This window comes from Lichenostomus cassidix, chromosome 7, assembly GCF_008360975.1.
Source record: "Lichenostomus cassidix isolate B80296 chromosome 7, HeHo_3.0, whole genome shotgun sequence".
NCBI classification, from domain to species: Eukaryota; Metazoa; Chordata; class Aves; order Passeriformes; family Meliphagidae; genus Lichenostomus; species Lichenostomus cassidix.
In genome coordinates this window covers 14,680,878-14,706,867 of record NC_139488.1, presented here as the reverse complement: position 1 = coordinate 14,706,867, position 25,990 = coordinate 14,680,878, and the positions used below count along the sequence as shown (strand labels likewise).

Sequence of the window (25,990 nt, the reverse complement as noted above, 5' to 3'; positions counted from 1 at the left end):
CACAACTGTGGAGGCAAAGCTGTCATTCTGATTCATCAGAGAGTCACTGAGGCCACTGATGTAAAATCATGCTATTAAAAAAGTAATACACAACCTTTTCAAAATGTTACACAATCTTTGCTTGCAATTGTATCCTTAATAAAAACAGTGCTGGACTTGAAATCAAGATTTCTTTCCATTTTATAAGGAGAATTTACCTAATCATAGGGGTTCTTTAATAGTAGAGAAGAAAAGGGACCTCCTAACACATAATTAGAAAACTCAAATTGACAGCAAGATGCAGTTCCTAACCGCAAAGGTAAAGGTTTATTTAAACAATTCAACAGTGTAACAAGTAAATTCATCACATCCTGAAGTCCTTAAATTGAACTTGAATGTGTCTCTAAATAATGTGTTCTAGTTCAACTGCAGATTTATTGGACTGAACAGCAAACACTGGCTTATTGGGAAAGCAATTTCTTCTACTAAAGGAATTAATGCTTGAGAATATTTTGTCTCATATTGCAGAATAGATAAGGCTTGGTGATTCCTTCAGTCCTCAGAGTCTATGAGCCCCATTGGGTGCACTGATTCTGACTTTGTTCATACCAGAACTGTCAGACTAGACCCTACAAGGCTTACAAATGAGTTGACTTCCAAATTTCTTGGTAACAAGTTCACTTTGATTAGCGTAACAATAATAATTTTCTCATTATTTTCAGTTAATTGGTAGACGTCCCTTCAGACTTCACTTTGCGCTGGCAGCTGACTGCTCCACACCACAACAGAAGCATCACGTTCCTAGCAATCAGCACAAACATCAAAAGGAAAACAAGAAAGGGGAAAAAAACGTTTCTAAATGAGTATGGTTCCTCAAAGGCTCCTCCTCTGCGTGTCTGCACTGTTACTGGTTGTTGTTCTATCAGCTGTGCAACTCCTGAAACCTTGGCTTTGCATACCCATTTCTCCTGACCCTAGAACTCTATTAAAGGTAGGCAGTAAACAACACGGTCTTGCAATAGATGGCCTTGAAAATAATATAGTGAGTAAAGGGATTTCAATTTCAGGCCAGGTAGTGTATTTACAGTAGCACGGCAGTTTCTTGCAGTTTATCATCACCCGGCTGCCTACTAAAAGCTGCTATTTTGACACATTTTAGGATATGTAATTTCTAGCTACATGTATTTGACCACTCAAGACAGAATAAAAATGGCCATTTTGCACCCAGACTCCATGCATGCTTCCTGTCTCAGACTGGATGAGGTGCCCATGTATTTCCCCACTCCTAATGTGCTTCCAGCAGGATGCCTTTGCCTCAGAGGGGTCACTGCTGAACAAGCAAGGCAGAAGCTCTTGCAGAGGGGCCAGAGCAGCTATTGGTTCTGAGAAGGATCACCCCATGTGCAGGATGGATGAGACCCCGAGCAGCAGAACAGACTGCTAATCTGCAGCCAGCAGAAACAACACAGTCCTGCTCTCCACTCTGCAGATATTCAATTAATGAATGACAATTTCTGAGATTAGGATTCTTATCTTAGTTATTTAAAGCAGTTAAAACAGCTTTGATGCATTGCATCAACCTTGCAAAGGGATGACTTGCAGCCACCAGGGTAGTGTGCTATCTATCAAAGCAACACTGAGCTTTCAAATGAGGAAAGCAGTATAAAGTAGAAATACTTTTAAAGTACGGATAGCTTAATCTGCCCAATTCATCCACTGATTTCAAGTCTGGATAATCATAAGCATGTTTGAAGCAAAACTGTAAAAACATGGAAAACATAACTGCATTTAATCTAAAAGTATTTGCCCAGCATTCCATCACCTACCAAGAATTTAAGCAAAAAATAAGCACATTATGATTGAAAACATATCCTGTCTTTGCCAGGGTAGATGTCCAGTGCAATAATGTGCAGAGAGGATCACTGTCCACTAAAACCTGCTCTCTCCTTCTTTCACAACTGGAATCATGACATGAAACGCTATTGAAATCTATTCAGTTTCAAACAGGACTTTAAACTTCAGTGAAGATTGGTATTCAGTAAATTAACAGCTCTTCAAATGTATCTCTTGTACAAACAAGACCACCCCCCAAAGAAACCTACATCAATAATTAAAGAACTCAACAAAGCTGCTCTTCAAAGAGGCTTCAGTAAAGGCACCTGGAAGTTTTACTTGAAACAATAACTAAATGAAATCATCTGACAAAAATATTATTTATAAAGCTCTTTCTAACCTTTTGATTTTTTTCTTATTTAATGCATGCCTATTTTGCATAAAATGAATTTCTGATGATAAAATTCAGCTTGGTATATTAAATTGTGTTCCTAAACACAGATAAATAGAAAAAGCATGCCATAATTATTCAAATAGTAGTCTCTTGCCATAAAAATATAAACCAACCAAAATACTTTAAAAAATGAACATATTTGTGCATTTCTTCAGAATTGTTTTTCTGATGAATTGCACATTTCCTCAATACAGATTTTGTCCACAAGGTTTCTTCTATTTCAAAAAATTGTTTAAGTTAAAACCCAAAACAGAACCACCAAAATCCACCACAGAGTTCATGCTGTTTAGTCATTGCCTCTTCAGGTGTGATCAACTTCAATTCCAGTTTACAAGCACAGCTGATGGGGGGAAAAACCCTGGGATACCTCAGCATTCCCCACTTTCTGGGGCAGAGTACTGCACCACAGCATAACACGTATTGGCCTCACTTTCAGAAAATAAGAGAAGGAAAATATGAGAAATTATCAAAGTAGCAGCCAAAACGTGAAAATCAGGAAAAAAAAAATCCAGTGCACATCTCCTCGAGTAGTATTTATTTATGCCTATTCCCAAAAATATGTTACTTTTCCTCTCAATTTACTGCAACCTTTTCTAGGTTACACAAATATTTAACCTTACATAAATATTTAACCTCAGGTGCATGATTAATCATCACTAAAATCTCACATAAAGCACTCCTGAGGGTAGTAGGCCCTTAAAAATCCTGAACAACCTGACTCCAGCCTTGCCACCATTTCATTTCATGCCTAAGGATGCAGCAATGCCTACTGCTTTCACAAACTCTTTCCTCTTATTTTAATTTACTTCTTCAGTTAATTGGTACATCACGTTAAGCACCAACTCAAAATTCTTCCTCTTTGCCACCAAGCCCATTAACATCTTTCCAACAAGTGAGCAGGTATGTGCATGAGAGAGCTGGGGTTGCAGAGCACCTGCAGAGCATGGAGATCCCCAGCAGCTCCTACCTGGTATTCAAATATCACATTTTTGTCCCATTTCTCAGAAGACTCCATTAAACCTGGGCATGATCAATGAATACACATCATGTTGTGAACAACTTGATAGTTTTGGGTAAAATCTGGCCAAACTATCTGACAGATGTTTACAAATCAAATATCTGGTTTATATGTTTAAAATTACAATTATATAGCTGGGCTTAGCAAATCACTTACGAAATAATGTCACTTCAAAAATTTTTCTTTTTTCAAAATTACTTAATAGTTTGGATACACACTTCAGATTAATCTTTCTATAAATTACACTTTTCTCATGTTTATCACTTCTTTATTAGTGGGTATTCTGATATAAGCAACATTTGATAAGCAATATTTGATATCTTTAAAATTTAGGAATTTATAAAATATTTCAGTACATAGTTTTGTCACATAAATATTCATGATTGAGTAATTTTCTTATAAGGCATATATAGATTACAGATTTAATGTATTAGTTGCTGAAAAAATACCACTTTATTGATTTAGATTTTATGCTTCACTGATTTTCCAGTTGAGAAACATTACCTGCAGAAGGATATCAGCAGCATATATACCATGCAATACCTAACATCCAGAGAAGAAGTCAAATATACACTTAACAGAACAATATAAACTCAAATATTTTTTCCACAAAGGTAATCTGAAAATCTCTAAAACAAAGTTGACTGGTTTGTTTTCAGGAAGACTGAAAGAAAAAGACAATTTTCCCTTGAAGGAGAAATACTCATAACAGAGAGTAAATTATTAAAATGAGTGTTTGCAACTGATGAAATAAAAGGACAACAATATTTTTACTTGTTTCTGCCAGATTTGTCCTTGTTTCTGTCTATAGCTATCAAGAACAAATCTGGAACTACAACACTTTCCACTCTTTATAACCATGTTTACAATACCCAAAACCTGGGGATGTTTTCATAAGGATTTACTCCCCAGTAAATAAACTCCTGGTGTTCCAGCTTTGGCTTTTCTCAAAGCCTCTGCCCTAACTCAGCAGCCAAAGTGACTGAAAAGCTTAAATCTTATTTTCAGAAGTAACCTGGGTACACAGGTGCTAGGTGCTGTTTAGTTTCCTTAAAAAGATGTCACTACAATGAACACTTAATAGATCAGTTTTTTCTGTTCAGAACCTTACTAGAGATGCATCAGGCTCAAATGGTACCACTAAAAAACCTGGCCACAATACACTAATTGCAATTCCTAACAACCTACAGTTCTTTCCAACTAGTCTGTTTTCTCTTGATGAAGTGATTTCTGTGTCTCTTTATCCAGATGGGCCACTCTAAAGCCTATAAATCTTCCTCACCTCTTTATATTCTCCATGTTCCACTTAAGTTTGATCGGCTGATGAAGAAAAAGCCTCAATTTCTGCTCATATTTAAACGCTCAGTCAAAAAACATTTCAGGATGTCATCATTGCAAACACTCAAGGCTGAGCCAGAGGAGATGCACATGTGTGAAAATTCTGAATCCAGTTTGAGCAGAAAAACAGACAATTTTAAGAACTTCCTACATGGATTTCTTACCTCGCCTTCATCTCTCCACCCCTACTATGAAATATCCTGAAGAAAGTGCAGATCCCCTGGTGGAAGTTACAAACTTCCAAGCACCGTGTTTGAACTTCTGCCATCACAGAATACTTGAAGCAAGCAAAAGGAGAACTCACACACCAGAGACCTGCTCTGTCTTTTCTAGCTCAGTAAAAATATAAACAGTACCAATGTGAACAGCTAGCAAAACCAAACAAAACATTCCAAAACTGAGCACACCACAGTAACCTCAGAAATTCCTTGACCTGGAAACATCCTCTCATCACCTGAACACAGGTGATCTGAACCCACATCTCCTACACCATCCGGAGCAACCCATACACTAACAAGTGATGTCACCAAATGCATCATAACACAAATTCTTGGCCAAAGTCTGACAGTTTCGCATGGTGCTTGAAAGGAAAGGTTTTGTCTGCTGAGCTTTCATAGTCATATCCTTTCCCTCAAGTAGCTCCAATAACACACTATATGAATTTTAAAACCTCAGTCCTTAGGGAAGCTGTATTCCCCTATTCACAAAGTATTAAAAACACTTCCTCATCTCCTCCCAAGATTTGTGTTGCTCAATCAGAGCTAAAAACTTTTCAGTGTAGGTCTTGAACCTACCCAAGGCTAAGGAATTTAGCTTTTCATCTGCCCTGACTGTTGGTATCAATACAAAATCACTCTCCTTACACCTCTGGAGATCAAAACATACCCAGCCTTCCTCACTTCCAACTAAAAAATAATTAAAATAAAATGCTTACAGGAACAAAAAAGCATATGTGAAAGAGGGAAGTTACTCAGTTCATTTTTCCTTCAAAGTTATGTTATGAGCACTGCTCAAAATCCAAGAGAACAGAAAGCATATAAAAAAAAAAAAAGACAATTTCTTGGCTGAACATTCTGGGTGAGACCTCCAGGACATCTCTGGCTCTTTGACCTACAGACAGGAAAAAACATATAAACTTGAGCTTCAGTAGTAAAGTTTCAACAGGGCTGCTACAGTGAACTACAGTTCTCAGTGCACTCAGCTCCCCTGGCAGGACTCATCAATGACCTTCACTAAAAAAACAGCAAATTCAAGATTTCCACAGACAGCTTGGCTAGACCTGGATCCCAGAGTCAAGTGACTAACATGGAATTGTTCACAGCACACCACTTCCCCAATAATTTCTTTTCCTTTTAGCTTAGTGTCTTCTTCTTCAGAATCTCCTTGGAAAGTAACCTTGGCAGTAGTGAAGCTGCTGCCCCCCCAACACTCTCAAAGTGCAAAAGATCACCATACTTTAACACTGACGTGGTCCAAAGCAGAAGAAATTAGAATTACAGTGTCATGTGATAACTGATGATCTGATACAGAAATGGCTATAAAATGGATACAGAAGCAATAGAGCTCCACACCGGGAAGTGAAGTTGTTTTGTCTAGCATAACAAGAACACCAGATCTTACTTCCCTCTTCAACTACCAATATGAAATGGCACGAGAGGAAACATGCAGCAATAAAGACACATTTGGAAGAGGATGTAAGACCTCTGAAGCTAAAAGCACCTTGCAAAAACCATCTTGAAACAAAGAACTAACCAGACTGAAATGTGGCAAACTTATATTAATAATGATAAAAAAAAAATCCCCAAAAAATAAAAGGACAAAGAAAAGCATTCTAGCTCATGCACTTAGAGAAATAAAACAAATTTTTTATGTCATGGTAGCAACATGTCAGACATTGTTTTCTAAATGCTCATAGTATTTTCTGCCTGGCAGCCTTTAAACACACACTGAAGAAGAGCAGGCAAATTTATTCAAAGGTCCTAAAATGACAACCATATATTTTTTAAGCTGTCAGTCTGCATCTCTCGCATGACTACAGAAACATCCAAACATGGTTTTGAAAAGGGACTTGTGTTCAAATGGGACTGACGTGTTTTCCAAGCACCTGTGACAAAGGGCAGTCATCTCCACAGCTTCTGCTTCTCCATGATGATGGAATAACAAAAAATGGCTACACCAGCTTACATTTACTTCTTAACTAAGCTTCTGGAAACTCTGACCTCCAGCTTCTTCTTTTCCCAGGAATGCATATCAGTAGGTGAACAGGATCTCTCCCCAGCACTTAACAGAAGAAACACTACCAAGTCTAGAGCCCACCACATCTTCCACAAAAAAAAAAAAAAAAAAAAAAAAAAAAAAAAAAAAAAAAAAAAAAAATCAAATTTTGATCCTTGCAGACAGAACTGAGCAAAGAAGCAAATATTCTGTCATTAAAAAGTGCTTATTTCAGGATCAAGTCAGAATTGTGAAGACCTAGGTTACAAGAAATGCAATTTTAAATTGCTACTATACAAGAGAGAATCATGTAGGCTAGACAGAGTAACCCAAGCAAAGTGCACAATGTTAACCACCTAAACCTTTCATTAAGAATAGCTCCTAGTGAGGGAAGTGTAGGAATCTGGCAGAGTTAGGAAAACAACAAAAATATTCCAAGAACAAAACACATGTTAAAAACAAGTTGGCTCATCAGTTTAATTATATGTATTAAAGAAGGTTTTACAAAGGTATTTACTGACAATTTATTTTGACTTCTATAGATTCCTGAAGAAAGACAAAAGCTTGAAATGTATTCTGAAGTTGCTATCTAAAAACATCTAAAACATTCATCTCTCCTGAATGCTTAGGGTGCTTCATATACATTTCCCAAGTCCATTTTAACCTTTATCATTAAATAAGTACATAGAGAAAACTGACATTGAGAGATAGCAATCTTACATATCATGGGGGAAAAAAGCCAAACAAAAGAACTTATGAAGTATAAAAAGGTGAATTAATTTAATAATTTTATGTCATGAATGACAAATATTTTCTGAAATACCACAAAAAATAATTCCAAAATGCTATCAGAAATGTCAGTAGTTAGGTCATTAGGGAGAACTTTCTTTTATTTGCATCTCTCTAGGTTCCCCAGCACAAACTGCATTTTTATTGGGAGGGTGTTGTTTTGGATTTTGTTTGTCTTTATCTCCAAAGAACACCTTAGCAGAAGCTATCAGCTTTGACAGAACACCAAAATTCTGGCACTGAACCACAAATTGACCATTACCATAAAAAGAACTGCTAAATGAGAAACTATGTGCTCAGTATAAAACTAATTTCATGCTTTCAAAAGCACACAGTGGCTTCTAGCAAGATAGTGGCCCTGGGACTTGCAAAGACAGATTGGCTAATACAAATGGTGTGTGCTCCTGATGCAGTCTGCTTAGCCAAGCTTTACATGTACTGGCAGTAAATGGAAATTCTCGAATCTTCTGTCAAACAAATACACACTTATCTATAACTTTGGAGCTGAAAGCTATAAAACAGCTGCCTCATAAATATATTTAGCAGGAAAAAGCATGAGCTGTCCTAGTTCCTCAGAAGAAAAAAAAAAAACAACACAGCAGTCTTTACATAGTAAGCACAGACATTTCTACAGGAAGCAAGAAAAACAATTTAATAAATATTTTTAATCATATTTCCTTTTTTTATTAAAAAATCACTATCAGCACACACAAATATAATCGTAGCAGGTGTCACCTCACCAGCTCAGCATTAGCATAACAGCAATGCTTAATAAGCAACTCAGCTGAAATAATTTTTTGTGTTCTGCTATAGGTGAAATTCTCAATAAAACCCCTTTTTTAAACACGTAAGTACAAAGTCTGTTTAGTTTACGACAATACTTCTTTCAAGCTTAAAGATTTACTACTAGAACTTCACGGGCTACCTTTAGCATGCTATCTGTTCCCTTAAATAAAACTTGGTGCACTAAATCTCAAATTTAACTGGTTAGGGAGAAGCGACAGTAATTTTATACCCTTCTCAAAGCAAGCTGTCAGTGCAAATGAATTACTGGAAGCTATCCTGGGCATGACAGGTCATAACTTTTAATACTAACAATGACAGGCATATCTAAGATGTCAAATCCAGTACACAATTTATTTCATTCTTTACTTTTTTAGTTTATCTGGAGAATCTGATAGCTCTTGTGTTTCACACATCGTTGTAACTATAGTTTGAGATTTAACAAGTCAGAAAGCAAGCTCTGGTAAGAGGTATTTATTCACACCGCTAATAAGCTTCTTTCTACAACAATAACACAGCATTACTGACATTCAAAAAACATTTAAAATGCATAGGAAGTCACCTACTGGAAAGATGCCCTCTGCAAACAGCAAGCAAGGAAAGGGAGCTTGCCACATATTTAGTTACTTTTAATACTGAAATAAGAAGAGAAGAAAAAGATGCATTATATGCCTTGCCATTTTTATTACCCCTTCCACTGGAATAACTAAAACAGAAATGACATGCACGTAGGAATAATGCCAAACATGTAAGCACCCACTCTTAATGTCGTAGCACAAAGCAATTCAGTGAAGTTTAATAATAAAAAACAGACTCACCTCTACTGGGAAGTCCACTCCACATGATGGCAATACTATTTAAGCAGGTTAAACAGCAACCAAGTTACATAAACAAAACTTCCAGTATGTGACCAATATGATCTACGGTGCTACAGTGCTGGCTCCAGCCCCGATCATCTGTGTGACAGTTCCCTGCTACACCACAGCAGCCTCAAACCTTCCCAGATGCCGGCTTATTGCATTGCTCATTGAAAATCCTTCACACGCTGGCAACATTTTAGGGAAGGACAAGCACACTCTGAGTCATTTGTAAAGAAAGCAAAGCAATTTCAGTTCTGTATCTTCATGCGTACTGAAACACAGAGCACTGTCAAAGTAGAAGTCTGCGTGAATTTATGCTGAGAATCAGGCAACCCAAGCCTTCATTATCAATGCATGGAATCAGCTCCAGAGATCAAATTCAAACAAACCATAAAAAAATAAAAGGATATGATTATGAAAGGCTTTACAGATTCAGCTCCAAACCACACAGAACGTGGAATCATCCATCTAGACTGTGTAAATGTTAAAAATAGCTCTGTCTTTTCTACAACGAACACGAGACAGAGGAGAATCAGCAGCCTGTATTGTGATGAGGTTCATTATTGGGGGGGAAAAAAAATCCAGCAATAAAAATTAATGATTCCTTACAGCTTTCCTAAATAAGATTAATTCAAAATTATGCAAATGAAATGAGTATTTTTTAACCATGTTATAGACAAAGTCTATTATTTATTAAAAACCAGGATATCTATTAAAAAGAACAATAAATATGTGGGTGAAAAAAATTTTGAATACTGACCCAATAAAGACTTGTACAGTCTAGCAGATTAACTATTTGTACAAAAGAAAAAAAAAAGAAAAAAAGAAAAAGAAAAGAAAAGAAAATCACTAAAATCACTAAAAGCCTGACATTACATGATCAATACCTTCATCCTTCAAAAACAACAGTAATTCTACGTTACTTACTACAAAAAATCTCCATGGCTTATTAAATTCATGCTCTTCCTACTCCCACATGGACTTCTCACATTGTCTTTTCAGGTACTTCATAGAGTCTCTTTCCCCAAAAGGTATGACAGCAGGTGTTGCTGTGCATACTCACACCCTGAGATACACAGCACAAGACAGATGTAATCATAACTAGGTTACGTTTTCAAGAAATAGAAAAACATGGGAGTTTATTATATTACCTGTACAGTTATACAAATATACTGCTGGGTCATGAGACAATTATGGGAGAAATTTTTGCAGGTTCTGATCCCAGATGAGAAAAATTACTATACCGAGAGAAAATCAGTTTCCTTTTACAAGATAAAAATAACAAACAAACCTGACTTTATTTTTTTTTCCCAGTAGTTTCAATACAGAAATCATGGTTAGAAACGCACATAAATAAAACTGTCTAAATGTATAGATTCCTCTTCATCTCAGCTGTCTACACCTCTAAACTGTGGATCACATCTGTCAATGAGACAGTGAAGAAATCCTTGCAGCAGCATCAACTCAACTGATTTAAGAAGCTCTCCAGGCCATGCTCAAACTGATTAAATGACAAGGGAGATGCTCCCAACCGAAGCAGAAGTTGTGTCACCACCACTCCTGCAGCCATGATCAGCTTGAAACCATGGCTGGTGAGTAGTTCTGTTTTTGGTCCTAGACTCTAGAACATCTGATTTTCTGATGTGTTAAATGCTGGAGTTTTACCACAGTACAACTGCCCTTGAGGAGAGGTTAAACTGTCCAGGAAGGAATTTTGCTAAGAGAATATATTTATGCAAGGTAGTGCAAAAGCTTGCCAAATGTACTATTCAATTTTATTTTGGCATCCTTCCACCTGCCACCCAAAAGACCACCCCCTAAAAGCCGCTTTGTTCCATAATTACATAGTTATGTACTCTGCTTGTTTGCTAAATGTCATTCAAGTGCTCCCCACCTCCAAGAGAATGGAGTGAAGCCTACAGATGAATAATTGGACTGATAAACTTTACCAACTTCAAAAGAGTTACGGTTTTCAATTTGCCATTACAGAATTATGGAATATTTTGCTCTGATGAAACTTACCAACTACTTTAAAACAACTGACCTCAACAAAAGAATGATTTCCCCTTCTTTTCCTGAAGACTATCAGTAAGCAATATATCTTCTACTTACTTTATTAACTTTACCAGCACTCTCATGGTGCAGCTACTCAAACACAGAACAGAATATAATGAATACAGTGTGTAGTTATTGGCAAATAAGAAACCAACTCTAATGTCAGTTTGGCCCTTGATATTAACTCTCACAATCAACATTATGTGAGGAGTACCAAGCACACAAAAAGAATATAATAAATCCTCTTAATTTCAGAGCAGCTAATCATAATCCTGACGGGTCTCTTCCAATTCAGCATATTCCATGTTTCTATGAGTAAAACAAATGAACAAAATGTCCTATGAACAAAACTAAGAGTAAAATCACAGTGCTTTCTACTATCCTTTTCTTCTCAGACTTATGCACTAATTCTATAGCTATGCACGCACACATTTAAGAGGACTCAGGTCACAAGCTTTTTCAAGATACTGTTGGTTGCTGCTTTGCATTCCTCTGAGTAAATGGTGGAATAATTAATAAAGATCTTCTGCAATAAAAATCAGATTATCCTTGACTTTTTTCAGATTAATGAAAGACAAACATTGAGAAGGAACTGAGGAGCTAGATCAAGAGGCTTAAAGAAAGCAAAAGTTCTGTTCTCCATTACGTTGGCACAAAGCAGTCTTAGATGGCAACTAAGCTACCTGTCAGAAAGCCAGTCTTGGCCCAGATAAGGATTACAATCTACATTCAAAGACCTGCATTTAGGATTAGTTTCTTCTGACAAAAACCAAGGGAAAACTCCACTTAAATGAGAGCAGTGCCCTGCAGTTCCACTCTGCTGTAACCAACCATCATTTAATCCTGCACTGACCTAGTCATCCGGCAAGCTAATTTCTTTCACAGTTTCATTTGAAAAAAAAAGTCTTCCTCATTTGCATGAGGCCAAAAGTGGGAATGTAGAGTTAAGGCTACTTAGAATATTTTCAGTCTAATTTCTCAACGTCTATCAATAATCAGTTGGGGGTTTTTTTGGCTAAAGATACAATTCACACCTTCTATATTTTTTTTTAAAAACTAATATGTGAGTTAGATATGCAGTCCATGAATCCTATCAAGAATAACTCTGAGTTCTTTAATTACCTAATCCCTGCCTCCATTAACTTGATAAGTTGCCTAGACTTCCAAATTTATATGGTGCTGCACAAAGAAACAAAGATCTAATTTTTATTGCCATAAGTGAAAGAAACTCTGCCTTGTTCTTCTCCAATGCCCAAAATTGCTTTTTTACCTTCTCCCTTCCATTACCACTACTAGGCCCTTTTTTGACTTAATTTAAGTCACAAACGCAACAGAAGTCTAGTAATTTATGTATTTATTTTGCTGTATTGACAAATGCCTGGCTCTCACTGCTGTGAACCAGATCCCAAAACTGTGTGTATATAATCCCCCAGGAAATCAACCTGTGATTATTTCCTTAGTATTGCAGTGTTAACACAGTAACTTGTAGCACTGCTCCTTACAAAGAGTCATTGTGTAGGGTCCTACAGCATTTCTAAAACTGTCCTGTAAGGTCAGAGATTTCAAGAAAAAGGCAGAGCTGCTACCAGAATACACTACAGCCTGATATCCCAATCACACCTCCAGCCAAACCTACATAAAGAGCACATGGGCAGCATTAACAAGTGCCACCGGGGCCCCAAAGCACAGCTGCTCTTCAAAGCAGCCTAGGACCCAGGGGAAAGGGATTCTCCTTCACCCACTTTGGACACTCTCAGTAACAAAAATGAAACTTCTCTACATGTTCCCAGAGATCTGTAAGATCTGGGCTTCGACAGGCATTTCTAGTACATCTCCTTACAACTACACCAACTCACCAACTATTCCCAAGTTATCATGGGGGCAAAGGACAGAGAATCAGTAGACTCACCAGGAGACACCACCCCATGGCAGAAGCCACGAGAATTCGCGGAGCAAAGCCGGTGTTCCCTGCAAAGAGGGGCTGTGAGGAGCACAAGGGAGGCCCGCAGGGCACGGCTCGCAGGGCACGGCTCGCAGCAGGTACCGGCGAGCAGCCCGCGGCTATCCCTCCCGCAGCGGGATGGACGCGGCTCCGCACAGCTCCGCACGGCCCGGGCTGCAGCGCCATCGCGTGGCAGCCGCGCGTCCCGCACCGCCGCCGCAGCACCCATGGCCCCCGAGCAATTAACTCATTAGCTCGCTGCCGCGCTGAGGGAGCGAGCAGCCTTTAATTAGCGCTCAGCCGAGGTCGTGCCGCACGCTCCCGGCTGGCGGCGGCCCCTGTGAGCAGCGCGGGCAGGGGGATTGCAGGTGCCCCCAAAGCTGGGATCTTCTCCAAACTACGTTTCCCCAAGGCTGCAGGAAACCACCCTTTCTTTTCCTTTTTCTTTGTAGGAAATAAATGAAATGATTTCCAACTCATGCTGCAGAGGCAAACACGCACTTTGTTACTTTCCTGAGACTTCAGTTGTTTCCTTCTGACAGCAGCCTGTCCGTACATCAATTATGCCTGGCATCGTGTATGCCTGGATGGCCTCCCTGACATCCCTGGCATCCCTGACAAACCAGCCTGAACTGCAGAAAGACACGATGGCCATGGCTGGTAAGAAACAAGCACTAGCACAAGCAATAGTGAAGGCTCTAACACCCTGCGCAATATATACTTTCCAAGTAGAATGCTCTTTTTTTCCAATGCACAGTTTTCAACACCAGCATAGGGAAAAGGAGGAGTTCAATGAGTGGGTCAAATCACCAAGGTCGCCTAATGTGGTCCATTAATTTCTTGACTTTGGCAATATAAAGAAAAGCAGCTCTTAAATCTTTATTTTATATGGAATCTTACTTGCTATGAAGTAATTTAAATTCCAGGCAGAGGTGCAACAGCAAAAGAGCGTTATATTTAAGTGACTGGTGAAGCAAAATAAAGTAGAAATAGAATAAGTTTTTTAGAAAAATATGTTGCTAAATACATTTTTTAATCCTATGTCACTTGCACCCTTACTCTACATAGAAAGAAGAAACTTTAAACTCATCTCTAAAATGATATTTTGACTTTAAATATGTAAAAGCTCCTCATCTATACAATGAATGGTATTATTGCCGGGACCCCAAGTATCAAATCTTAATAAATACTCCAACAGTATTTACTAACAACAAGGACCATTATTAGCAAACTAAGAGCAACAAATGGAGCTTATAGTTGTAAATAATAGTGGAAGCCAAAAATGAAAAGGATATTTTCTAACAACTTAGGGCCACCTGTCACAGAGAGGACCACAAAAGAGAATGAATATGAAAACACGTCTCATCTCCATTTATGAGAAAGTCCACTAAGTGTCAGGGAGAACTGGAGTCAGTGATCCATCAATTCTGTCACACAGAATCAAGATAGTTCTGGCAGGTCTGTAATCCTGGCTTCTGAAGTGTCAAGGAATATTTAGAGTCATGTATATTTTACAGTCACCTCATTTTCCAATGGGAATATTATTAATTTCACATTCATCTTTTTAGCACAGAGGAAAACTCCAACCTGACATGGGCAGGAACTTTTGCAGAAAGTTTGCTAAGGTGTGCTGAACTGTTCACTAGGTGGTTTGTTAGTAGGGTGTAGTTATAACAGTGAAGTATGAGAGGGGCTATTTGCTTCCTTTGCATGTGGAATAAAGTCTATTCACTGGTGAGGTGAGATTAATATAATTGCTCTCTTACCATCTGCACAATTAGTTCTGTTTACAATGTTAGCTGAAGAAATGGGAAAGGAAGACTTCCATTACAAGAGGTAATAACACTCCAGAGGACATGGATTAAAACTGAGCCTGGATAATGTCAATTTATAAGAAAATTAATTTCTAGTTATTTTTGGAAAATGTTCTTTGAGAACTACATCCCAGTAAATCTTGTTCTCCCACTGGTTCTTAAACAGTATATTAAATGTTTTATGTAATCATAATAATAATAAATTGTCTGTTGTAAGGCATTTCTTACTTTTAAATGCTATGAACACAATATCCCTCAACTATGAAAACAGAATGCTTATTTCAACCTGCACTGGATAGACCAGTATAACACAACCAGGATGCAATCTAATATAGAGATCAGTGAATAAAGAATAAAGAAATGTGAATTTTAACTCCCAAGCTATACAGTAACCCCAAAACATATGCTCCAGCAAACATAATTGTATTCTGAGCACCAGAGCATTCTCTGAGTAATGGTGCCAGAGCATCAGCTGTGATGCCCAGGAATGACAGCCAAGGCACCAGGTGAAGGTTCAGATAACAATAATCAACACAGATAGAAAACTTTTTTATATGTTTGCATTGTAGATCAGCACACAGAGAAATCTTAAATTACAATGTCTCACCGATATTCAGTTATTTTAAGAATACACGCAATTAAATAATCTAGATGTTATTCAATAGGAATGTAATCTTTTGGATCACAGGACTTACACAAATGATACCCTCACACTAGTTAGTTCTAAACCAAACAAAACAGTACCACAGACTTCAAAATAAGTCAAATTCAGTTGACAAGAAACAAAATCAGAAAAAAGAAAAAGCTAAACCTTTCAATGCAGCTTGACTGTTTCTATACAAAACAAAATAAAGGAAACCAAGGCCAGTGTCCTCATGTAGCAAATTAAAAAAAATTACAATTAAGAAAACTTCTTTTATGAAGATTTGAGATCTGTTAGATTTTTCTCAAATAGCTAGGAACTGAGTCTAACACTGAAATAAAAAAAAAACAAAACAGAAAAGCATATGTGTTTTGTGTATTTAAATTATGAATGCCAAATACATTTTGCCCAAGCACTTTAGACTTTTGTTTTGCCTTGTAAGCAAAAGTCTTATTTTTAATTACTTCTTGCTTAGAGGTCTTTTCCAACCTAAACGGTTCTGTGAATTAGAATAATTAAAACCCAGATGACTGAAAGCAGAAACAATGAAAGGGCCAGGACTGTAAATTCCAGCTCTCTTCCTCCATCTTTCCAGTACTAGATTTCTTTTAGAAGTTTCTCCTGTGCACATAGCATCCCTGCAGAACTTTCTTTTGGGATGACAAAATGTGTAAGTATTTGATTCCACCACAGTTACTTTTAAATAGACCATATCTCAAGGTCCAACACAGTAACTAATCACACATTAATGGAATATTGCCTCAATACCACTTGGCTTTCCAGCAAAAGTTACACCAGTAATTCTGAATATGGCAAAATATGATTAACCACAAGTATTAATCTATATTAAGTTTAAGGGTTATGTTGGGTGGAGGAGGTAGAGCTTAAAAACTTCCTCAGAATTCCTGACCAAAATCCAGCATCTCAAACTAATTATGTACCTGTGCTTGTACTTGCAAACAAAGTGCCAGGAGCTGTACTTGTAGGGAGTTTTCCATTATTTAGCTGCTTCACTCTTTTCAAGTGGGACTTCCCGTTGTAATGAACTTGAGCTTGAGCTGCAGAGTTCAGCTGTATATTGCACACTTCACAGAAGGAAAACAGTATCTTCTTTTTTTCTTTGCTTAATTGATAATCCTGTCTGTCGTTCCTCAGTCCTTTTTCTTCAAAGACCCGTAGAACAGCTGGTTGATTCATAATCCCATCTTCAATGATGTGGTCAGGACTTAATGGACGCTTCATACCTACAAAGAAAAGAGACAAAATTGTTGCTAGATAGCAACTAATCCTTACTATTAAAACTGCATTTTTTTAATGCTATAATTCATGACCCAACAACCAGTTCTAACGAATAAGGTTCCAAACTGCAGAGGCATTGCTTAATATAGAAATAAAAGCATTTGTGACACACCGTAGAGCCCAGAAATAATAAGTTGCCAATATATCACAGTCTGTGCACAGCAACTTGCAACAACTCGTTATTTTGTTCTGCAAGCTCTCTGTTTTAAAGCAGATTCATTATTGCATCTCTAGCAGAGGTTAAGATTATTTTCAAATACATTTCCTCTGCCTCACTAAACAGTGCTTCCAGAGCTTTTTATTTTCCAATAACCATGGCAGTGCTCACTGCTTCAAATACAATTATTCAACAAAAAAGTTGCCAACAAGAGATGTTACAGAAACACTGGAAGACAGCAGACTGTTCAAACGAGACTAATGGAGCCTTTCCACCTTTACATACATTCAAATCTTCAGCTTCCTATCAGCATGGTATGTTATCTATACTTGTCCAACAATACTTTCACAATTCCAACTGTTGAACAGAGAAAGGCCAGCCAGATGTTAGTCTTGTGCAAATCATGCAAATGCATGGTAGATTGCAATCACTGAACAACAATCCCAGAGCCTGAAATATTAGTTTGCCCTACAGAAGAAAAGCCTCGTCATGATCAATGAATCAAGCTGCACAAAGAACAGTTGTTCACATATATAGGGGGAAGATCTGTATTTCTTTTAAGGTATGATGCTAAACCAGCAGAGAATAAATGGAGGGTCTAGGATAACTCGTATAGAAAATAACTTTGTTTTCTTAGCTAGAAACTTGCTGTTTAGTCTTTTCCCCCACCACCCAAATACTCTGGATGGCCAAAGCCTGGCTCAGAGAGTTGTGCACAAAGGCAGCTCTTTCCAGGCAAGAGTGAACCTATATTCAGCTTTCAAAAGCAAAAGACTTCAAATACAATGTCCCTTTTCCAGCCTGGGAACCAGAGCAGCACAGAACTTTGTGTACACCTGTTAGGCTGGAGCACAGAGAGACACAAACAATGAAACCAAAAGTGGCAGCCGTACTCCCCAAAAGAGTGTAGTATTCACAAGTAACACTAGAATACTCATCTCATTATCCAGGTAAGTGTATTACCAAGAGAAAGTCTGTTCTGTTCTCTGGCACGGGAATGTGAAAGGAAAAAGCTTCAGAAATAGTTAAAGTTTTACATGGTAGGCTAGAGTATTTCATCACATTCCTAATTCTAACCCATGCTTAACTTTTTAGTATTTGTACAAATTCCTCCTCAAGTACAATTCACTGATCAAGTATTCTAAATAGACTTCATGTATTTGTTTCTTATAGGTGACAGTTCTGTCATCAAACAAACAGATAATATAAGCAACACATTAAGATGGACATCACATCAGATAAAAATGAAACTAATTTTAAATAATTGTAGAGTACAGGTACCTAATTACATTTAAAAACAAAATACTGGTGATGCTGAAAACCTAGGCTAGAGACTGCCACACTAAATCATTTAAGCGTAAGTATCATATTTCAAGGCCAGCAACCAAGATCCTCGACTCATCTGAGCTAAGATGACATTTTCATCTGAAAATTTAATCTGCTTAGAGCTTCAGTATTTGTTACTTTTCAATGTATTTTAAACCATAAATAACCTCCCCCAGTCCCTTTGTTTTCTGTAAATCTTAATTTCAACAGCACTGTTGTAGATTTTGTTCTCTGAAGTAAAAGATTTTGAAACAAAAATTCTTTCACAAGTTGTACATATAAACGTAATCGTATAATAATAAAATAGGTTACAGTTTAAAAATCCTGGCCTGTCAGAAATCTCATAAGTTTGGTTGCAGACAGAAAATAACCCAAAATATAATTCAACAATTATTTCAATCATCCGTAAGATCTTAATGAAACTCAGTTGGTTTGGATACATTTAAAATTGGCAAACATCTGCATTAGGCAGCTGCGTGGACCAGAAGGAAGACTGATGGAGCTGCCTGTAAGAGCACCAGAACCTTTCCAAGGAGAGTTATTTTGGAAAGCACCAGGCTGGTACTGCATTGGGACCTTATCACTGCAGCATGAGATACATACACTCCTGGACTGCGTGTTTCCACTTGCTTTCTTCCAAAGGAACAAAACCTTGGTGAAGTCTGAGACTTCTCAAATATGAATTAAAGCAGGGTACATTTGCCTCAAAAGCGCAGTCCTGACATCACCAAAATTGTTAATGAATTTGAATGCACCCAGAAAGAACACTTGAGCAAAACAAGGAGTCTCACACTGTGCCTGCACCCTTAGGCATCCCAGCTGCCAGTCTAGAAAGCAAATTAACCTTCAAACAAATAAAAAGAAATCACTGCCCAAGTTTCACTTTTGTTTTAACAAACAAAATTACTATAAATTCAGTTTTACTACAAAGGGCTGTCTTAGTTGCACACACAGGACAAATGAGTCCTTGAAGTAATCTCTTGCTACTAATGTAAGAATTAAAAAACACAAGTTGAAATTTTAAAATAACGTTCATTGCCTTAAGCTCTGCATCTAAATTAAAAGGTGACCTGATTATGAGCAGTAATGACCTCCCAACAACTGATGGGAGCAGCATATGTAAATCACTTCAGAGAAAATGCCTACACTGAGCATAGGAGGGCTTGCAGCACCATACTCTGACCAGTCCAACCCCAGAGAGAACCTGTGCATGCAGCCAGAGACAGAACCTTACCACCCTCAGAGGTCTGCCTGTTCCTAACAGAAATCCCAGCCCTCATCCTCCAAGGATTTGGAGACTTGAACATTTGGTAAAGCAAATCACTTGTGTGTTTGAAGCGTTTTGATTAGTCTCTTCTAGAGTTTTTTAAAAGAAAATATTGGTGGCAAACATGTACTGAGATTTTAAAGTATGCCCATTTTTCACAGTAATACAGCTTTTACCACAAAATAGCACATCTTGTGGTGTATATATTTGTTAAAAAAATAAGTAGGTTACTACATGCAAGGAATGATGCCACTGTTTTCAAGATTTTGTCTCCTTTCGTTCTTTAAATTTCAGGTTGGAAAACCACACCTTTAAAAATCTCCACTGAAATGTCCTGGTTCTAGAATATACACAGAACAAGTACAATTTTGCATTGAGTCAGTGTTGAGAATCTCACCATGAATGAGGTTTATCTTATACAAGCTAACCTTTTTTTTAGAAGGCTGTATGAATGGTTTAAACTTTTACGAAAGAAACATGTACATACACATTAAATGTAAAAGAAAAAAAAAAAAAGCAAAACCAAAAAAAACCCAAACCAACAAAAACTACAAACAAAAAAACCACACCAAACAAACAAAACACCAAAATCCCCATGAACCAAAAAACTTTCTTATTCTCTAAACTTTCTAGTCACTCAAATTTATGCAAGCACACATCTGTCAAGCATTTTTTTCTTTCAGAAAGAGCTTTTTGCTGCAGACAGATTGTGAAGAGTTCTGGATGGTACTTGTTCTCACCCACCAGGAGTCAGATAGGAAACAGGGCCATTTCATTCCTCAGGTTTACACATAGCTCAATAACATTATCATGTAACAGAAGCAGCTACTTGAGACTACAGTCAGTGAGCTGAGAATAAAGTCTCATTACATTTTGTGAAACCAAAAAATAAGAGTTATTGTCACAGGTAGGATTGTAAAGTATCTAGAAGTAGGTTGAAGAGTGAAAACAAGAATGTGTTCATTAAAAGGCAGAGGGGTTGGGAATTATCATATGGAAAAAACATATTTGATCAATCCTGCAAGCTTCCAGTTCTGTATAACCTGAATACAGCATGGTGTAAGCCAAGTCTTAGCAGCAACTGACATGTAATGATACCCACAAATTAAAATAACCTATACAAAAAGGACATGATTCTGTGAATCACACTGGAGTGACACACACATTACATAGGTTGTCACTGTATTTATTCAACAAGGATTAGATCAAATTAAAAATTGAAAGGTGAGAATGTGAAAACAAGGAAAACAAAGCAGGAAATACAGAAGAGCATCCATATATCCAGCTGAAATGATTCATAAAAATGTTAAGTCTGTAAAGGGATTGCATGCCTTATCAGTCTTTCCCTTGCAGAAGTAAGTTCTGATTCAAACCAGATATACTCATTTTTATTCCAACCAAAATCATAAGAGGAAGCAATGTGAGGTATAAGATCTTTTCAGGTATTTGGCTTAAGCTGTTACCAGACTAAACAGGGTTCTCCCTCCATCACATTTCCTCCCCAGTACACAGAACTGATCTCAATAGATTCTGCAAACAATACTGGAGCAAGAATAAGTTAGTGATTTATGACACCACATTAAAATTCTTAAGTGTCATGAGATACCCTGTTAGGATTTCTGAAAACACGTCTTCTCAGCCTCTTGCAGCTGGCAAAGAAATCTAAGCATGGATATCCTTTGTACTTGAAGCTCAAGGCAATTAGCCTTTCAATTTGGCTGGCTAATTTACTTTTAAACAGAGTTGTGCTTTCAGAGGAGCTACAAAGAAGTATTATATATAGTACAGTGCTGTAGGTGAGAATGTGCAAATCTTTACTCAAAGGAAATAAGCTTTGGTTATCCTAATGAATTAGTGATGGTTACACAATGCATTCTTTTCCTGAGTGCAGGTCTAAACTTTTGCAATGCCCGTTCCTAATTAGTTGATACTTCAAAGAACCACTATGCTGGAAATGTAATTAGACTGCCTTTCCTCTGAGGATCTGTGCCAGGTAAGCAAAAAAGAGAACGTATTTTAACAACTTACATATGGGCAAAGAATTTTCTCCTTTGGCCTTTGGAAGTAATCAAATGAGTTAGGGAAGACACAGGAACAAATATCAAAATTAACTGGCTTTCAGTGTTGTTGCATTTCCAGAAAGGTTCATTCAATACCGCTGGGGGGAGTGGGGGGAAGAGAGAGAGGCAGGCCCCAGCCTTGTGTTGTACTCCTCTTCAGCATCTCCTATGGAGAAAAACAATTTATGCACTGAACTAGTGAGGTCTGCATGCCTGCCTGAAGAGCTGTGGTCTTGCACTGGAACAAGTATCATTCCCTAGTTCCTCATCTCTACCAGAAAACATAGACACACACCTTCCGAGAAACAAAAAAAACAACCCCAAAACACCACACAAACCAACTTTGAATACCTCCAGAGCATTATTTAAAAGACACTCACGAGAGCTGTATTTTACAATTCTTATGACCTTTCTTATATTTTTAGGCAGTATTTCCCAAACACAGATAAACCACCAAGAGGCATATGGTTTGCACCATCTGGGCAACAAGTTCTTTTGGGATACTGTGGTGAACAGCATATGCATAGTGCCTTGTGCACAGTATCCTACAGAGTTAAAAAAAGCACTAGAGACTATTTCGAAGCCAACCTTGAAAAATCCTCCATATGTTTAAGGGACCTGTTTTGTTTCAGAAGATGTGTTCCTCTTTCTTTCAGTACAAACCAAAACAGAGAACTGCCATGTTTAATCTTCATCTTGTTCTGAAATTCCTCAAGGAGGCATCATATTCTGCCACATCTCCGCCTGTCAAACTATTTATTACGCATCCATACATATCTGATCAACTCTTGGTTATGTCTTTCATCTCTGCTCACAAAATACACAGAATGTTTTTATTCAAAGTTGCAGTAAAAAATTGGATGGTTCAGAAAAGTAAACACATTTTATTCCTTAGGACACATAAAGAATAATTAATTAGCCACAGTACACAGACCAAACTGGGCTAAGTAATTTTTAGCTTTAACTTTGATGCTAGTTTATCAATACAAAGAGGAATAGAAACTCAGCTTTCTATCACTGTGCATGAAAAGTTTTGAATGGTGTAGTATGACAAATGGCTGACAGCCTCTTCACTAACACATTTTAGAGTATTTAACATTTGAAGGAGATTCTCTTCAAACTATAAAAACAGATGGTTGTTTCACAACACAAACATTAGCTGTTCAGCACAAGGTAATTCAGAAAACTGGAAACATTCAAGTAGCTAGTATTTTGCTTTGCTTTACCAGCCTTGAAATTTTCCATGTTAAGGAAACCTAAAATTAGACCTACTGCACTAGACTGTGAGATCAGCTAAACTGGAGTAAATAAAATCACTTTCAACTTAGGTTATCACTGATGACTGTTGGATGTGCCATTATCTTTAGTTGGCTCTAATTATAAGGTTGATCCTTTCCTCTGTAGCCCCCACACTTACACATTTCTGGCACTCTTAGCATTAACAAGAATACAAGAATCTTATTTACACATCAATTTATTTGTCAAAGAGATATATCCTCACCTGACATAACACATCAGACTGCTGCCAAGCAGCTTAACCAAGTTTGGAGTCCAGACAGCTACCTTGGATTATGCTTCAAGATGAACAGATAGTTTTACAGAATTATCATAATACTATTTTGCTTGATGAACCATTTGACAAGCTGGTGCCTTCTACTCAGCAGTCTGTCATTAAGCCACTACTTACCTTCAGTTAACTTGCACTCTAAGCACTCTTAGCTAATTATAGAAGAATATTTAGATGCCCAAACTGTTCAACACATGATTTAGATGTCATTTTAGACATTTGTCCTCCCCTACCACATGCAGAAACCTATCAGAGAGAACAGACCTCCCAAGAAAATGGCTACTCAGCTCCCTTAGCTTTCTGTATAAAAAGGCAGTTGAATAAATCCATATAACAATCCCAATATCCACACTGCTATCCCGGGTATTCCATCTGCAGCATATTCAATCAGGTACCATGTGCTCCAGTCTGTGTTTTAGTGTCCTCAAAAAAAAAAAAGAAAAAAGAAAAAAAATAAAAAAAAGTCCATTTCATACCAACTATCACTGATTGTCTGTACCTGATAATATTTACATAATATTTCATCCAGGAACTCCAGTTTTCTATTAAAGACCTAAATCCAGAATATGCTGTATTTCTAAAGCAACAACCAGAAAGGGGAAAAAAAACAAACCACGAAAATAAATAAACAGATTTAAATGAGTTCTTTCTTGGACATACATCATACATGACAAAATGCCTAATGGGGGGGGGGTTTGAACCTACCTTGAACAATTAAAGGACCACAAAAAATAGGGGTTTTTTAAAAGAAGAAATTATTTTTATACATTTGAGAACCCTAAGATAACTTAAGACCAATTGCAAAACAAATGGGTTTTAACAAATGGGAGAACTGATTCAACATGTAATGTATTTCTAGTGAAGCATCTATTTTAATTATAGAAAAACTTGTTCAGGGCATGAACTTGAACGTATAAGGATCAAAATCTACTGACACAACGTGAGGTTCCTACAGGGTATTTGTACCTGGCTGTTATTATAACTGCTGGAACATAATCACATTTGAAGAGTAAATCGATCTTTGGTCCCAGGAAGTAAAAATCATTCCCTGCCTTCTTAAAAAATCAAGAATTCATCTCAGAATAAAAGGAAGCCACAACAGAAAGCCAGGCCTGGTAGATGGCTGTCTTGTTCTTAAGTCTGACAATGCCAGGAGCTGAATGTAAGTTGTACTGGAAACCATTAATTCAGGATGAAGCCTGGTAATGCTGTGAAAGCACTCTTGGACACAGGAACAAGAACTTTGAGGATTGTATGAAAATAATAGCTGGGCATGAACAAAGAACATGGAACATTCAGAAATAGGGTGAGATTGAACTATATCAGTTTGACTGGAAGCACTAAGAATACAAAGAACAGAAAACTGCAAGCATGATCAATGGCAGTGAATATCAATCCTACAGCGCTCCTAAAAAGCTCCTCACAAATTAGTCATCATTCATAAGATGCTGTCATTGTCCATGTAAACAACAGGTTCTCTTTTGTAACTGAAAAAAATATCAAAACAAGTGTTGCCTTATAGTATAAAGGGACAACACAACTGCTTTGTCATATTAATTACTTAAAATTTACAATAAAGTTATATGAATATTATCCAGCTGGTAGTGACAGACCATAGGAACAGTGGATCGCCTAGTTTGAAGCCACCTGCAGGAAGGCCACGTTAAAATTAGCACTGACCTGAATTTAACCCTTCCCTTGCCCTTTTCCCTGTTTAAAGGAACCTCAACTAAGCATATGTTGTGCCAATACTGAACTCAGAGAGGCGTCTGGTGAAGTCGAAAATACAGCAACTCCCCAATTCCTCCTTCCCCTGCACACACCTCTCCTATACTGGAGCTGCCAGTCATCTAAGCTTTAAGTGACTGCTGCTAGCAAAATCCATTCTGAATACCTGTCTTATTCCACATTAAAATGCACACTTCCATTCATAAAAAAAGTGAGCCAGTATTTTGCTAGTTTTGCTGACATTTCACACCCTGATCCAGAAATAGGACATGCATGTGCTTCCGTGCTGTAAATAATCCACTCTGCTCTCCCCTCAACTAAGAGCCATAAGAAGGAGTGCATTCACTTGTACAAATCTAGCAGACACTCCTCATTTCTGTGCTTTCCAGCCAGTGCAACCATATTATTGCTTTAATCTAATTTGGGTTTTATAAACTTTTGGACAAAACTGTAACCTTTAAATTTTCATTTTAAGCTGAATAGTAGTACCTGAATTAAGAATTCATGTGGCGGGTTGTTTGGGTTTCCTGTCTTTTATTATTTATTTGTTTAAAATCAGTATACTATTTGCATCTCATACTTATAGTCAAAAGCACATGAAGATACTTAGGCATAAAACATTCACACCAAAGGTCCATTGGCAATTCCAGCACCACTAAGTTGCATAAACTTCTTAAGCCCTGCACTCTCGTAGATATTCTACACTAAGTACTCTGGAGGCACTGGAAAAAAAGAAAAGTCAGCTATTTGAATCACTAAAGTAGATTCCACTTGATTAAACTGTTGTTCACAGAGCTCTGCAGACCCCAACATAAGGAGGGATGGACCTGCTGGAGAAAGTCCAGAGGAGGGTCACAAAAATGA

General features: G+C 37.5%; 1 protein-coding gene across 3 annotated transcripts in view; it reads right to left on the bottom strand.

Annotated features, from left to right (window-relative positions):
* Positions 1-25,990, bottom strand: part of ZNF385B (zinc finger protein 385B) — a 159,508-nt gene that overhangs the window by 110,921 nt on the left and 22,597 nt on the right. For 2 of the 3 annotated variants that reach the window (XM_085066325.1, XM_085066326.1), the window contains exon 2: positions 16,664-16,966. In XM_085066325.1, coding sequence (XP_084922451.1) covers positions 16,664-16,964 — 301 coding nt within the window. In that variant the 5' untranslated portion in view covers positions 16,965-16,966. Of the gene's footprint in view, positions 1-9,226; positions 9,552-16,663; positions 16,967-25,990 lie in introns of those variants that run through there. The other variant, XM_085066328.1, reaches the window with a different exon arrangement.